General features: G+C 44.6%; 1 protein-coding gene and 1 long non-coding RNA gene across 9 annotated transcripts in view; both read left to right on the top strand.

Moving 5' to 3' along the window:
- The window catches only part of DCLK1 (doublecortin like kinase 1), a 286,204-nt gene extending 276,588 nt beyond the window's left edge, over positions 1–9,616 (top strand). For all 8 annotated transcript variants that reach the window (XM_084768719.1, XM_084768720.1, XM_084768721.1 and 5 more), the window contains one exon: positions 4,353–9,616. In XM_084768719.1, the coding sequence (XP_084624845.1) occupies positions 4,353–4,517 (165 nt within the window). In that variant the 3' untranslated portion in view covers positions 4,518–9,616. The remainder of the gene's footprint in view (positions 1–4,352) is intronic.
- A 4,126-nt stretch (positions 9,617–13,742) lies between these two features.
- On the top strand, positions 13,743–16,023 carry LOC311590045. The gene is made up of 3 exons (XR_014776739.1): positions 13,743–13,859; positions 14,382–14,561; positions 15,760–16,023. It is a non-coding gene; the product is annotated as an uncharacterized lncRNA (long non-coding RNA).
- Positions 16,024–17,385: the final 1,362 nt, after the last annotated feature.

Genomic DNA, 17,385 nt, shown 5'->3' with positions numbered 1-17,385 from the left:
AAAATGGCACCACTAACTATGATCAGAAACTGCAATGGGCAAATGCGTGAAGAGCAGAGAAATGATCTTTTATGATATAGGAATAATGTTGCTAATATTTGAAACATTAGATTCCAAAGTAGTGACTTTTCATTTCTTGCTTTAAAAGTTCATAGGGCATTTAGGGGTTCTGTTTTATAATATTCCACAAAGTGCATAGTTACCTATCTTGGATTAAGTGAGAAGTGAATGTTACATGCACACTCAATATGCCACAGTCTGATAAGTATTCTGGAGGCGTCTGGTTGTAGCATAGAGGAATGGACATGAAATTTGAGAAATCTGCACAGAAAAGGTGGTAAGAAAACAGTGTGCAATTCAGTGCAAAAGGTTTGGTCAGGAAGGTTCTTCCAGAGGATTACGGGGATGACGTGCTGCAGTGATGACCTGGGGTTAGGTCTTGAAGAACACAGACATTGGGCTGGGTGCAGGAGAAGAAGTCATGCCAGGGGGGAGCAACTTGAGCTAGGACAATCAAGTGGATTCAGAGATATTGTTGGTGGCTGTCTTGATCTTGTGGGAAGAAAGCCTAGACTAGACCATTTAAAAAAAAACAACAACAACATTCAATTATACGACTCTTGTTTTTCTTTTGTTTTTTTTTTTTTAAAGATTTATTTATTTATTATTATGTATACAGAGTTCTGCCTGCATGTACACCTGCAGGCCAGAGGAGGGTATCAGGTCACATTATAGATGGTCGTGAGCCACCATGTGGTTGCTGGGAATTGAACTCATGACCTCTGGAAGAGCAGTCAGTGCTCTTAACCGCTGAGCCATCTCTCCCGCCCCAGACTAGACCATTTAACCACAAACAACATTCCCCTCTCATAGATAGTGTAGGGTCACCTTCATTGGTGTTAGCATGGGAGTGGAAAGGTGTCCAAAAGGAAACTAAGGCAGAATTGACTAAGGAAAGCAGAGCAAAAGGATATTATTCTAGAAGAACCACAGTCTGCAAAAGGGTCACAGCGGATCTCCTGATGTTACGAATCAGTTCTGAGTAATACCAAGAACTAGACACTGGAAAAGTTTCCTGTCAGTACATTGCCAAGGCTGGGACGAGGACTGAGAGTTTATGATGAATTGTAAATAAACTAGACCTTGTGGAAATTGACCTGTCAGCTACTTGCAGGATGTACTGGAAATTGGGCACCCCAGAGGGAAGTAGGTGACCTCTGTTGGAACTCCTCACATTTTAATAGCCACAAAGTTCATAATGTATCTTTTGTGTGCTGCAAACTATAGAGAATTCAGAGACGGCATCTTAAGACTTGATCATCGCCCTTCATAGACTCTATGAGTTGGGGAGGAAAACAGTCATGATTTATGCAGGACACACAGTGAACTACACACTACATTGTTGTGGGAATGGGCATGGGCCAACTGCCTAAAATGAGCCACAGTCCACAGAGCTGGAAACAGAATGTTCTCAGGCTCAGGGGGCAGAGGCTTATGGAGAGAGACCCTCTAGGTAGTCTTTGGTTACAGTCATTGATAGCTACTGCAGTGAGTGCCACGCCGAGGAGGTCACAGTTCCCCAGATTCAAAGTGAAGTGGACTCGGCGAGTCCTGACTTACTGCTCCCCAAGATTTTTCTCTGCTCAGCAGTATGCGGGTATCCTCAGCATTTGGTCTTGGGTCTTCTCCCTGCTAGAGACCGGTTTAACCGCAAACCACACTTACCATCGTACACCCAACAGAGTTGGAGTCAGCTGTGCAAACATGCAGACTGCTTTATTTGCAGTAGGTTGCAGAGTAAATGCTTGCTTGGGCCTTGCAAAAGAGACATGAGTCCTATTCTTAGAGTAGTACATGGGCAAATCCCTTCTCATACTGAGCCCCAACTTCAGTCCTGTAAAGACAGGGCTGGACAGAGTGGCTCTGGACAGCCTTTTTCACTCTTAAGCATCTGTAAATCCAACAGAAACTGCCTTCCCACTCTTATTCCAGAACATGCAATCATGACCCATCAGTACACCTTTCTAGAAAGTGCCATGAAATTTGGGGGGGGGTTGCATGTAAGCACGCAAAGGTTTGTCTAGGAAGGTGGACATTTAGAAAGCTCCTAATTAGGACTGGTGGAATTGAGCACTTAAAGGCAGAGCAAGGCTTCTCTTGGCAGAGGGGCAAGGGAGGGACCATCTGTGCACAGGCTCCACTTGAAAGCCACCAGCCTCTGTACCTTCTACATTCTATATTTGTGGAGAAATGTCCCATTTCAGCGGCACGTGGCTTAGAGCAGCCGAATAGATAGGTAATCATAGCCATCTAAGGGAGATAAAGGACTAATTATTGGAAGGTCCTGGAGAATTCAACACGGAGACCCACCGTTAAACTATTTCAACGAGTCCGTTGTTGAATTGTTGCGAGGAGAGATCCAAGAGCAGAGGAAGGGAAGGCAATTCTCTTGTTCTAGGGGCTTTCTCTTGCTTCCACTGCTTAATTCTAAAACATTTTGCATCAAGTCACAAAGGCAAAAAGCAAAGAGTTGCCTCAGACCTCTGTAAGCCTTGGCTGCTTAAAAGTTTTCTAATTTCACTTTTATCTACAGCAGCCCCATAGGTGTAAGGAGAGGCCATGTCTGCTCCTAGTGTTTAACGCTGATGGGACTGAGTGAATGCCAGTCAGCCACAGGCGTGCACACTCTGCCCGTCCTCCCATGTCCAGCTGCCTGTGGTCCTCCATCAGCATTCTGTCCAGTGCCAGTGAGTTTTTCATCCCCAGAAAGGTAGAAATACATCTATATTTTTTATGACCAGGAGACGAGTTTATATTACCCTTGGATTAACTACAGAATGCCTTTTATGTTCGACAGACTAAATAGACATCTGTTTTTCTGCAAACATCCAACTCCACACAAACAGAGCATTCTCAGTTTGCTTTGAAAAGCAAAATACCATGTGTTGTGACTTTACAATGTTTTAAATAAAGTTAGGAATTCAGATTTGTGAGGGTGAGGTTTTCATGAAATCGGTGGGTAGGAGACCAAAAACTACACATATGAGGTCTTTTAAAATTCAATGAGGGGCAGAGTCAAGGCAGACATTTCAACAGAGCGGCCACTGGGTTGCTGTTTTAGCCATTCTGTGAAGCAAGAAGTGAATTATTAAAGTTTATCGTCCTCGTTGGCTTCTAACACTGTTCGTCAGTGTGTGCATCGTGTTTAAAGTGGAAACGGCTCTGCCTAAGTGAGCCATTTACTGCCCGGTTCTACACGCCGTCCCTATTTTTCTCTTTATTACTTCGTTTTGGAGCTCTGATTGCTTTCTTAGATCTAAGATTGTTCTAATGCTGTTCTGCGATCACATGAGGGGCTTAGTTTTCACTTTGTTCTCAGAACCAGGCTGCCTATAAATTTATCTCAGTTCTTTGAAGAAACTAACAGTAAAATTTCAAGAGGAAAAAAAATGGCAGCAGATATCCTCGCAGAGAGAAAGTAATCTCCTAAAAGCAGAATAGCCTCCAGGCTACGTCCCTTTAAACAGGGACTTTTAGTTGAGGAAGCCTTTCCCTTCTACCGTGACCCATGTTCAGTATTTTTCTTTGGGCTTTGTACCCTCTTTTCTGCTTTCTGTTAAGATTTTGCTATAATGGGCCAGGCCCTCTCTCTCCACACCTATTAAATCTGAAATGAAGTCACACTCTGTTCCCATACTGACGCAGTAGCAGCTTCGGGGGCTACAGCCAGGTAGCACATCCCGGAGATTGTGGGGAAATTACACATAGAGAAAAGAGGTTGGAATTCTCAAAGAAGAAGAGGAAGAAAACCCATCTTTAGGAAAATGGACTTTGGAAAGTGAGACCCATAGGATGTAGTCTTTTGGCTTAATTTCATTCCAAGCCATGTTGCCTCTCAGGCTTTGGTGTCATTAAAATTCACCCAGCCCCTCCCAAGGTCTGCCATATCCCCTCATCAAGAGACAATAAGATCATTCAGAGTGAAAATTGCTAACACCGCTGGGAGAGCTTGTGACGATGCTTCTACCTCTGACAACTTTATCACCCTTCAGCTTTATTATTCCTGTGCCCATAGCTGCACATTGGCCAACATGACCAAAGGGCCTTTCTTACCTGTCACACACAAAGGACTGAGGCTCAGGTTTAATGTGGGGGTGATTCTGAAAGCCACTGGCTGATAGATATGAACCTGGTAGCACTGGATGGGTTGCAACCCGTGATGTTGCCTGTGCCTGCTGGCTTCATGAGCAGGAGTGATGGCTGTTGACATAAGCGAGCCATGATGGGCAGGTTAACTTGGCCTACTGTTCCCTGGCCTAATTGTCCTCTTTCTCATTTTATGCCCCTGCTAGACCACCGCTCTTGATAAGGAGAGGCAGGTTTTCCGACGAAGACGCCACCAGGATGTGAGCAGCCGGTACAAGGCGCAGCCAGCTCCACCAGAACTCAACTCGGAATCAGAAGACTACTCCCCCAGCTCCTCTGAGACTGTTCGCTCCCCCAATTCTCCCTTTTAATAAGACCCTTTTACTCCTAGCTTAACCCCTTAAGACTCTGAGATCCCCCCTCCCCCAAACTTCTGTAAAACAGGTTCATCTGATCTCTCTAGCTCTCAATGCTGCTTGAATGGCAGAACAGAAAGTATGTTTTGGGTACCTTTGTAGCAAGTTCCCTTTACTGAATGAAAAGGCATGTGGTGTTTGTGGCGATGGTAATTTGCTGCTAATAGGGATCCTTAAAGAGTTAAGGCTAATTTGAGATTTTTTTTTTAAACATAGAAGCAATGAATGTTTTCATCAGTCAAGCGAGGATCTGCAGTATGTAACATAGCACGCGTTAGCCCTCTGAGTGCATAGAATTGTCTTGAGAACCCTTGCTGGGGAATTTTTCAGACCCTTGAGTATATTCACACATATTTCTTGATTTTATTGCAAACCAAGGGGCATCATTAAGACCCTAAAAAGTCCACACCAGAAGAGCATGGAGTATGAAATACTGCCAGTCCTTCTCTGTGGGCTTAGAGCATGCCAGGTGTTATAGTGTCAGCAGATGCACCCCTCTTTCCTAACCGTTTTATGAAGAAGAGGGGTCCTTTTCCTACATCCTTTTCTGGTTAGCTGCAGTGAGGGCTCTGCGTTCATTGGAAGGAATTAGCTTTGTGGCAGCCTGAGCCAAGTGATTGACAGTGTCGCTCCCCATCTCCGTACAAAAGATGTACTGACGACGCCCCTGAAATGCTGCTTCCCCATTAGCTGCTGCTAGTGCCAGGCAGACCCTTGGGGAAACCACCTAGCCTTGGCTTGTGCTTGGTGAGTTGGGATCTGTCTGGTCCGGATCAGAAGAGAGCTAGAAATAACTGGTGAAAAGAGCAATAAATTACCAGGTGCTCTATGGGGCTGGGAATCCAACCAGCAAGGGAAAGCAAGGTCCTGTGGCTTTGTCTTTGTTTTTGTTTTTGTTTTCCTCAGCTGCTTTTACACAGGAATGTAGCCACCAGTGTGAAGTCAACACAGAATATGAAAGATCTGGGGCACCAGGGAGCAAGAGGCAAGTGCTTTGAAAAGTGGCAGAAGGGAGAGTACAGTGAAAACACAACCCAAAAGGTTCTAAAAATGGGTTTTATAGAAATATACCAATTCCGTAAGTAACTCTAGGGACCTGCAAGTCTCCTAGGAGATACCTTGGAGGCTGAAACTGATGCTCCAACTCATGATTTTCTTTGCTATGGCATGGTCTCTAGCCATTCAGGAGGGATGTGTTGCTTTTCTGGTTTGGTGACGGGCTCTAGAAATGGCTACAAGTTCCTTATTTTCTCATTCTTATTTTGAATGGAGTTTTAAAGTTATGAACAAGGTTTCTATAATCAGGTCTTTATTTTTGAACTCCTGCTGTGTCTATACATAGTCATAAACTTATGTTCTACACACACAGACTTTTAAATGACAGGACCCCACATTTCCTGCTCTTCCATGTTTAAATATAACTTTTACTTAGGTCATTTTCTTTTCTCTTTTAGAGAATCTAGAAATGGCAGCACATAAAATCAGAAAATGGTATAAATCAGTATATTATTTGAATTTGGTGTTGAGAGTAGAGACAGAGCACCAACCACCAGCAAGGGTGTCTATTTGAAGATAGAGTCCATTTGGTGATGGGCCTCAAACTGGTCAAAAATCACTACTTTCTCTGAAGCAGAAACGCAAAGCACTATTCCAAGATCAGCACATAATGACATAGCTGAGCCTCAACTCCATGCATGTGACTATAAAATGCCCTGTGGGAAATTGTAGATCACCACTTTCCTTTCTCTGAATTTCTGCATCCCTCCTGGTCATTAACCTATGGCCACAGCATCCAGGAGTTATGGGCCCACAGTACAAGGATCTGGCATTTTTCCATGCACACTTTCTCCTGGTGCTGCAGAAGGACAGCTTAGAAGAATTCGGAGCCCATTCAGGAGGATGATCGCAGCAACGTCCCTATAGAATTTCAGTGATCTATGCTGAATAAATAGTGGAATGTAATCTGTCAAGTAGAAATATTGCGTAATCATATGGAATGCAGTAATTCAGTAATCTTTGTAGCGTTAAGCTACCGAGAGCTTGGATGTCAGAGAGGTAGCTCAGAGAGTGAATAGACAAGCACAAGGCTGCTGACTTGGTACATTCAGATTGCTTTGGTTTTAGTCAACACTGATTCCTACCCCGGCCCCCCAACATTCTCAGAATACTTTCAGTTTGAAATAACTAAGTGGTGGTGTTTTTTTTTTTAATTTCTATAACCAAATCAATCTTATGTTTTATTTCATGTATCATAGAACAACTACGTGCCATTATGGCTGTGTATCTCTCTAATCATCCACTTAACCATCATGAGTGTTTCCGTATTTTTGAGTATTGAATATAACTCTTATGGTGGTAGTCTGGTGATGGGACTCGCCCTTCCTTTACTAACAGGACCAGTGCTGTGGCATTTAAAGCGATCTGTCCGTTTGAGAGTAGACTAGTTGAACAATCCTTCATTACTTGCTTCCTATAAATCAGTTCTGCAGATGAGACCCATTCATATTAATGAATTCATTCCCCCACCAACATTGTAGCAGAAATTGCTTTATTTGTCATGATCAATAAATATGTGACTTGTTCCAAACCATTAGAAGGAATGGTTAGGTTCTTCAGTCCCTGGAAACGCTCTGGCTGTAGCCTGCCTCTAACTCCCACGTGGTGCGTATTAACCTAAGGAGAGGGGGAAATATGAATAAACAACGGAAAACACTTGATGTCTTGTGTTCACTGAGACTTCCCTGCAATCTGCTCAGCCCTCTTATGAGTGCTAGTTAACAGGCCTGTCAGATAGTGTTGAAAGAGAACAGTGTATCTGTGAATGAAGGCTAAAATTGCAATCCTTTACCCTTTGAGGCATATTTCAGTTTGGGGCGGGGAAGGAAAGAAAAACTGGCTCAGAAGGTCACAAAGCTACCGAATCACCAGGACTCAAGCACATTAAATCAGGGTTGTTTGCTGGCCAAAGGCATCGGCTGGACAACTCGATCCCCCACGCTGAAGTGCTGTTGTGCTGAGGGAGAGTTTTCTTCACATTACTGCTTTGCCTCTAGCCTTCCTCTGGGTAAGGCTCTGTCAGCGTTTCTATGATAAACTCCTGTTCTGGAAGGTTTTTAATTTGACCATAAAGACGTGCCTCAGGCTGAGGTTTGCTCTTCAGGGCCTGTACTGAAAAGAGTCACATTCGCTCTTCTCAATTCCTGAAGAAAACTCAACACTAAGAATTCTGGCACATACCTTCATCATGAGTTCAGAGTTTTGGGATGCACCAGAGCCAAGATGATTTGAACATAACTATTCATTTGGGCATGCTTTTTCTAATGGATCACCTAGCATATATTATAAAATTTTTTCTATTATTTGAAACTTCTTTTAATTACTATGTTAGTTTTCTCTTTTCCTTTTTCCAAATATTTGTAAGAACTTGAATTTCATGAGCTCAAAGGCCCACTTTTTCCATGAGCTGCCTGCCACTTCTGTTGGAGATTTGGAAAAAGCTCTCTGACCCAATGGAGCACGTTGGCTTGCATGCTGTGTGGAGGGTGAAATACACGCTTCTTTGGAAATCTGGATTTCCAAGTTCAGTCATCAGATTTCATGGAGCCACTCTAGTCTGTTGGGAGAATAGTGCTTAAAAGAGCCCTCACAATTAACACGTTCCTGAACTCAGATTCGAAGCCAGCGTAAAATAGCACACTTCCTATTCTCCTGTTTAAAGGCGAATAAATCAGGGAAACTTGAGGACATATGAAACATCTGATGACTGCAAAACTCCTTTACAGTTGGGCTCTCTGGTGCTTACACATGGACCAGTTGAGAACTGGAACCCCAGGATGTCAGATGGAATCTTTAGTTTGTATGTAATTACATACAGATGGGGGGAGGGGGGTGCTCTGAGCTGCTCTTTGTGTTTTAATCATCTCAAATATGCAGCCAGCCAGCCAGTAGCATTAAGGGTCATAAAATGGTGGGAAACAGGAAATCCAAGGTAGCGGCTCAGAATGCCTCTGCTGGGGCATTTTTGTTTGTTTGTTTTTGTTGCTGGCTCAAACGCAGAGGCCTCTGTGGTCATTTTTCAGTAACTGAGCATCTAACTGGCAGGTGTTGTGATCATGCAGTTTGTCCACGGAGACAAAAGAGGGCTATGGATTCATTTTTTTTTTTTTCTGTCAAGAAAAGGCAATCTCTCAAATGTCCCTGTAAATTTCCTCATTATTATTATTATTATTATTATTATTATTATTATTATTGTCAATTAACCTAAGACCCTTAATTTTGCTTTAATGTAAAATTGTATATTTTTGACTGTGACATACTTATTAATTTACAGTAATTAGTGCTTAAGCCTTCAGAACTGTTGGTATTAAGAGTAGGACTTTAAAGTGATCTTAACTATCCTAACAATGCCAGTTCATTCCAAGTCGATCAGCTGTAGTCAGGGACAGACCTAGACTAATTGTCTGGGGCAGCTCCTCGCTCGCCCTTGACATTAAATTCGTGGTGTTCCAAGAATAAAATACAAAGAAATTGAAACTGGTCCAAGGTTAGAGTCACATCCTTGACAACTTTTTAAAAATTTTTATTAGAAAATTAATATCAGCCCTTTTCATTCTGGCTTAAAGAAAATTGTTAAAGGATTAGTTGAGTGTGAAATTAAATAGTATTTTTCTCCTGCATACTAAAGAAGTGGGCTGGGGACTTGACACATTTAACAAGTTTCCAGAAAGGTTTTGATTTGGGGAGAAAAAAAAATTCAACATTTCCTTTGGAGATTCTGCCTTTTTCACTTGCTGCATGGATCGGATGGCGTAGGTTAGGGTCTGAATCCCAATGAAATAACTTCCAAGCGATTTGTACCCATGATTAAAGGTGGAATGAGATCCAGTTCTCCCCCTAATCCTTCAGTTTAAGCTCATAAATTGTAGGTGAATGTGGAATGAAATCATCTGTGATATATTATGTTCATTTACCCAATGAGCTCTTTTGATGTTGCCTGTTTTTATGTAAAACGCGTTCTTAAACTAATAAAGTAATATCTCTTGGTGTACAAACTATTCACGGTGCCCTTTGCTGCTGGGCCAGCTCTTGGGTTTACATTGCCACAATGGAGTAAAATTTCATTTCGGTTCAATTCAGAATTGACACATTCAGTCCAGACAGGAATAACCCAGCTGTGTTCAGGGGTGGGGGTGGGGCGTTCTCTATACAAGGCTTTAAAAATTAGTCATGCGGTCAGAATGCAGCTTTCCCACATGTCCTCTACAGCACAGTATATATTTCAGGAGCATAATTCAAAAACAACTATTCCAAAAATGTCCCTTTTCATATATTACCTTCCTGGCTGGGCCAGGGACTTGGACAAACACAGAGAAATTAAATACTCTTCAGTCTTATTTTATCCTTCAACCTACATGCACAAGCTCTCCAGAGAGACTTCTGTTTTAGCTGCTAACCTGTAACTACCTGCCATTTTGTTGCTCTTTCCCATTAGGTATTCCACGTGCAATTTTGACCTTAGAGAAAATTGCAGAAGAGTACGATGGGAGAAAGTTCTTTCCTACTGAGGTTTCAATGCCAGGAGATTGAAAAGGTAGCCAGCCAGCAAAAGTGACTATGGGTCCCCTGGTGTCATTCTTACGATGGTGCTGGAATATCTCCAAGCTGTTGTAAAAATTAACTGTCACCTTCTCTGCCATCCCTTTTGCTCTCCATAGAGAAGTCACTGACCTTTCCTAGTCTTCTGGCAACTTCCTCAAAACAATAACCAAAGCGATTGCTTCCTGAGGATCATTATCTTGTTTTATGAGACTGGTGACCTTGCCATAAATATGCCATTTGAAACTTTCGGGGAAACATCTCTACTCTGGTGTTGAAAATGATAGAGCTGCCACACATGGGAACTGGGCAGGAACATCCTTTCCTGACCTGTCCTCAGGCCACTTGGACTGGGGAGCTGGAAAGGTGGGACATGTTATATACAAAGCAGGCAGGTATGAAAACAGAGGTAAAGGGCTATGAGAAACTTGGAATTTTTCACATCACATCTCCTGAACAAAATAAGAGGTAGCCTCATCCAGTCTCCTCAAAGACACTAAGGCACTAAGACAAGACACGGGGCCACACCCAGCCAGCTGGAACAGCAAGATCCACACTGGCCATCAGCACTGTGACAGATGTCCAAGCCAGCTTGCTTGCATTTCAAATCATTCATTCAACTGTTTCTTGAGTGTGTGCCAGAACCACAGGCGGCACTTCATTTGGGCTTAGGGAAAAGCATTGCCTATTTTATTATTTTGCATTGCAAAAAGAAAACCTGCAAAGCAAGAAAATATACCTGAGCTGACAAAGATGTATTGGGATTCTTGGTTGAGCATTCAGATGACCTGGGTCTAGACCTAGCAAGGCCTTCCTCGTATGTTTACAGCAACTTTGATTCTTGTAAAGGTGTGTCTGCCATCTGCCCTTGTGATGGTACACACACACCCCATGGTGCTCTTGGCTTAGCTCCTGGGCTCTGAGGTAGAAAGAATCCCAGAGTTCTCTCTGCCATCTGGAATTAGCATAAGATTTTAACTTCTTATCTTACATTAATACTACAATATGTTCATCAGTTCAACAAACTTAACCAAGACCTACTATAAGTGCAGAGGCTAAAAGAAACCATAGTATTCCTATACGTAAGACCTTCCTTCTAACAAGAAATCTTCTACTCCTTGGTCATCATGTGGAGCTCCTGATTTATCACTCACAGATGGCCAAATACCAGCCTGTCAGGGGCACAACATCCTTACCAGCTTGTGACTGGCTCCCAGCATGTGTAGACAGTGTAGGCTGCCTGCAGTCCAGCCATCAGTCACAAGTAACTAGATCTGTGGTCCACACACTCTGTTGTACTCTTAGACAGAAGAAAGGAAATGGAGAGATCGAGGGAAGATAGAGCTGATGAAGCTCAAGCAGAAGAGACCAAAATCGCCACGGCCTTACCTTCCGGTGTGCCCTATGAGTAGTTTAAAAGGAAAGAAAGAAAAGTATTGACCGCATTCTTCAAAGCCAGTCCCAAGGGATGCTCTGAGTGACTGTAGATTTAACAAAGCTCTCGGTCCCATACACACACTTCATCCAAGAGTATTGTGCCCTTCTGACAGAGTGAACTAAGTAATAAGAGGCCCATAAGTGGCTCTGTCAGCGCACCCCATAATAAGCCACACTTGTCTGTCCGCTCTTCCTGGACTTCGCAGATTCCCTTGAAGGACCTATTTTTTTTTACCAAACACCCCCAGCAGAAGTTCAGCCCAGCCCCCCACATTCCCGTCCGGTGTGAGTCATATACTCATAGCTCCAGTTAAGTTCCTACTATAAGCTCGTCCCTGGGGCAACCACATAGGGTTCATTACCGCCTTTCCAGGTTCGTAGATGGCACCCATTCCAGGGATAGTAAAAGCACAGATGGACCACTTGGGAATTTCTTCCCAAATTCATTTACTTGTTGTGAGGCATTCACAAACAGCTTTCCTGAAGAAGAACTTTGCTATTGGGCTGTTTCTGGTTACTCATAACTAAATGCCACCTTCTGAGCTATAAGGAAAGTAAGGCTGTTTTGATTCAGAGTTCTAGAGGTACTAGGTCTAGGAGGCACTTCTCCTGGGAACTCGCTCATGAGTACAGTGTAGAGAGGACTAGCGGGGTAGGGGTGGGGGCGCCGACCAACATGGCCAGAGACTGGGAGAGCCACATGTGCATGCTTTTAGACTCTCTCCATATAAAGTCACCTGGATTCAATCATGGACGTTTTACACTAATGACTGCACGTGATTTGAACTGCCGTTAAAAGGCCCCCACTTAGTTTTACTCCTTTGGTACTTCTAATAAGGGTTAGATTTCACATAGTGAAGCTGTGAGTGCTGTGCCCAAGCCCTAGCAGTGTCCCTGAATCCGAGGCTAAAGAAGAAGAGCGAAGTAGGAAGAAGCCATTCATATCCACGAATGACACTGGCATGGGTGAGATGCAAGCCCTAGCTTAGCCCCTTTGAGGCAACACATGGCCCAGGAGCTGGGCCTCACCAACCTACCACTATGACTTTAAGAAAGGGCAGGAGCGGCTGCCTATCTCTCAGTTACATGGCTGCATAATAACAAAACAGCTCCCATCTCGGGGCTGGCCTAGGAGGAAGTGGAGCAAGATTGCCTCTTAAGGAAGCCAGCCCAGGTGTCCTGAATATGCTATCCTAGAAACACAGCCACACATGCCTGTATCCTCCCACCATGTGATAACTTACTGCATAACAATAAATACATAAAGCTTAGTGTGTTTAATTGACAGCAGTCTGTCATAAAACCCAGATGACTAGGCAGCCTAGCCAAGGCAAATATGGGTTCTTTTAGTCCCATCTTAATTACTAATATTAACTTGCCCCCCCCCACACACACAGGACAGAGAGAGAGGTATGGATATATGGACAGATGGATGGACGGACGGATGGATGGATGGATGGATGGATATGGATATGGATATGGATATGGATATGGATGCAAGCTAAAGCAGCTGCAACTGAGTTCAAGAAGTTCAGAAGTTGAGGGCAAGTCTGCATAGATGAACCAGACCGATTAGTGAAAGCTGCAGGTAATCTGTTTGAAGGAGAGGCTGGAGAATCCAGTAAATGCTGGCTGGGTCTGGAGCAGGAAACAGGTCAGGACCAGGTACAAACAGGTGGCTGGGCAAGCATAGTAGGCTGTTCCAGCCTGCAAGGTGATGGCATGGAGGAGGGGAGCTAATTAATCCAAGTAGGTGAATCTGTGGCCCTTGAGGCACACGTGTGTCTCATGGTAGGTTAGTGTGCACCCGTGCCTTCACAGTGTTTGGTGTCCATCTCTCTTCATGGAGTCCAGGTGAAAGAGGTACACCCTTTTCTCAATCTGGTATGTCAGTTATGTCCCGGGGCTTGCTTTCCTTCTATAATCTTAACACACCTGCATGCCTCTATAATCTCAACTCACTGCCAATAAATTTACAGCTCCCTTGCCAGTCCCATGAATGAGCCTTTTATCAGTGTGTGCTGGATGGGTGGTGCCTGGCAGATGGTGCAGTTTCCGGGTCCACCCAGAGGCCGAGGTCATTCTCTGCCTTCAAAATGGAGTGGAAAAAAAAAATCTGCCTGTAAAATGCAGTTTCCCAAGGCAAACTTGGTTTTATTCAAAACAGAGTAACTCAGAGTAGGACACCGCCTCCTCTCAATACACAGTGCTCTCCCAGGGACGGCAAAGAGCAGCCTTCCAGGCAGACAAAAGAAGCAGCCACATGTAAGTTCTTCCCAGCCAGGGCTGTCCTGCTTGCAAAGCTCGTAGCTCTCTTCTCCTATGGAAAATATTTTTCTCATTAGGTTGTTTCTCTTTGCTCTGGGAAAAAAGAGAGAGAGAGAGAGAGAGAGAGAGAGAGAGAGAGAGAGAGAGAGAGAGAGAGAGAGAGAGGAGAGGAGGAAGAAGAGGAAGAAGAAAGAGAGAGGGAAGAGAGGGAGGGAGGGAGGGAGGGAGGGAGGGAGGGGAGGCCCACTGACCCTGAAAATCACTCTCTCCTACCTTCTTAGACAAATCCACATTGTCACCTTTCCTTGATAGCAGGGTGATAATTAATGTTCCACCCAAGAGAGGTTTCATTTTTCCATCAGAATTACCTATTAATTTGCTAGATTCTTCTGATTAAGCAGCGAGCCTGTCTGCAAGAGCTCATCACACGGCGCATCCTTTCATTTTCAACAACTAAATCAAAGCCCCAACCAACCCAGACATTCTCAATTTCCTCTCTCACCATGTGGATGTTCCCAGGTCTTTTAATAACCTCCTTTAAGTCGGCGCCTGTCTCCCTGAGCAAGCTGACTGTGCTTGGTAACCGCCTCTACTGTCTCCACCTACTCACTTTATGGAAGAAAGGTACCAGTTAGCACATCCGAGACTGGAAACAGAAACCTGAAGATCCCTCGCTTGAGATGGAGACCTCACAGCAACGTGAGTGTCTACCCATGGATCCAAAGTCTTCCTCTTGTCAGGCATGTGTGTGGGCTCTCCTGGACCGAGCACACCGTGGCATACCTTTCCTCACTAATGTTGCTGACAGATGGGTGTGGCCTCAGCATGCTGCCAACCCCAGCCATCTCAGAGCAGGCCTTCCCTTCTCAATGTACTTGCATCCCCAGTTTCTGAATGCCCAGATATATATTCAGAGGAGTAGCAAAGAGCCGGACAAGCTCCAGCCCTCAGCAAGCAAGCAGCAGGACTGCATCTGTCCACTGATAGGTTTTAAGTACCTTCAGTGTCAGATGCTATAGCATTTGTGCCCACCCCCAGCCCCAAACCCCCAACGCCCAATATCAAACCAAAAAGTACAATAGGCTAGGCAGTGGGTGCCCTGGGGCTCAAGCAATGATTCCTGGCTTTGTCTTCAATCTGTCAGCAGGACTTTGTGTACAGGATGGAACTTTGCAGATGAGACAGGGTCCAGAGACTCAGAATCAAGTCAGGAATTCTACTACCAGTCTGTGTCCCCTTCCTGGGCCCACTTCCTCTCATTTGGGATCCCCCTGCACTCTCCCCAAAAAGGGCATCTACAGCCTAAAAATTACTTGGCTCCTAAATATTTGCATAGATGTGTATGTATAGTTGTGTAGCCATATAAGTATGCACATGTGTGCTATGTGCTGTGATGACCAACCACATGGGCCAGCATCCCACAGTGTTGCCAGTCTGCTGCTGTCATGCAGCATCTCTGTGGGATGGAGCTGCTGGCCAGAGCTGGCCCCTAGCGCCCTGTTTACTGGCCTGCTTCACCACGCACACACACGCCTGCACAGAGGCAGCTGCAGTAACTTTAGATTTGAGCGCCCAGCCTCACAAGGCTCGCTGTAAATCATGAGGGCAGGGTCTGGCGCTGGGAAGGAAAATGAGCCTCCTTTCTTCTTGTTCCTTCCAAACAAGCTGTGGGGTTTTCTGGGGCAGGGGGAGATCTGTGTCTCCCAGCCTTCCTCCACATGCCCGTGCTCTTCACAGATATCTGATGTGAAAGGCTGCCTGCTGGCTATCGGCATCTTAAAAATGTTTGTATGTGGAATCCCCAGGCCACTATCTCCCTTGCACGTGAGGCCCACTTGAGCAGTCAGCCAGTTGCCCTCGTATTGACTTTCTTTCTTCCTGTTGCTATGACTGACAGAAGAGTCTCGCTGGGGAGTGCATCCTCCTCCCAACTCCAATCTCTGGAGAGCATCGGGCCTTGGCGTGTCCTGTATCTGTGAGGCAGAGAACATCCATGGGGCCCAGGAAGGAGAAGACCAATGTGGAAGTGTAAGCAGGGACTCGTTTAGTGCAACAGATGAGAACTCAAGGCAAGCTTTTGAAACCCTGCTTCTTTTACAGAGACATGCATTTTCTTCCAGTTTTGTTTTTGTTTTTTTGTTTTTCTCCCCAAGCCACAAGTATAAACAAAGACTTCCAATACACTTCTCGGGCTCATAGATCTCAATGAATTTGGTTCGACATGGTCCTCCTGCTGGCACAAGCATAACAAGCAGCTATCCAGTTAGAGACACTGGATAGTCTGGGGACAGTAAGGTTGTGGAAGTTGCAGCTGTGGTGGTTTGAAGGAAATGTCTCCCAGCAGACTGGAAGATTTGCACACTTGCTCCCTGGTTGGCATCGCCATTTGTGGAGGTTACTGAAGTGCATCCTTGCTGGAGGAAATTCACCACCTGGGGCGGGCTTTGAGGGTTTATAGCTTCCCTCCACTTCTCAGCATCCTTCTCTGGCCACTTGCTGCCACGCCCACCCACCGTTGTGGTCTCTGGCCCAGATATAGACTTCTTGTTTCTCTGAGTTACCTTGGGGTCATGGTATTTTATCATAGCAACAACAACAACCAAAACAGAACAAAACAACACCTCACACATATTCACATTGCTCTAACAAAACTATCTGACAGGAAAAAGAAAAAAAAAAATCCAAGGGAGGCAAGGTATATTTGTAATCGTGATTACAGTTCCTCTTGGTGAGGAAGGCATGGCCAAGTTCACAACAGCAGAAGCTTATGATGGAGGTGCCTCACATCACAGAGAACCAGAAAACAGAAAGGTGCCAAAACTAGGGCAGGCTAAACTTTCAAAGGCCCAGTCCTAAAGGCCTACTTCCAGCAGCTGGACTCCGCCTATGACAGGTTTCCATAGGCTCCCAAACAGTGCCACCAGATGGGGACCAGATGTCCAAAATATGAGTTTGCTGGGACAAGTCAAATCCAAACTCTAACAGAGATCCTAAAAGAAGCAGGAGTGATAAGGCCAATGAAAGGAGGATGCTCTTGGGAACTATAAAGGAGGCTAAAGTGATGCCCAGCAGTTAGGGATATTGGGTTGTTTGGCAATTGTGCTATGACTAAAAAGAAGTTTCAGTGCCTTTGTGTGCATGTGTGTGTGTGTGTGTGTGTGTGTGTGTGTGTGTGCACATCTGCACACATGATAGGATTCAGAGATGTCTCTGGTTGCTTTCTTTGCTGAGATAAACACCGTGACCTAAAGCTAGTTGAGGGAAGAGTTTATTTGGCTTATGGGTTAATCTGTTATCAAACAAAGCTAGGCAGGAACTGATGCAGAGACCATGGAAGAATGCTGCTCACTGGCTTACTCCTAGGCTCACCTTCAGCTGACATTCTTTATATAGCCTGGACCCATCTGCCTAAGAATGGCACTGCCCACAGTAATCTGGGCTCTTCTATATCAATTAGCAGTAAAAAAAAAAAATGCCCAAAGACATGCCCACTGGCCAATCTGATGAAGACACTTCCTTAACT

Source organism: Acomys minous (assembly GCF_964271855.1).
Source record: "Acomys minous genome assembly, chromosome: 19".
NCBI lineage: Eukaryota > Metazoa > Chordata > Mammalia > Rodentia > Muridae > Acomys > Acomys minous.
This window is presented reverse-complemented; position numbering and strand designations above follow the sequence as displayed.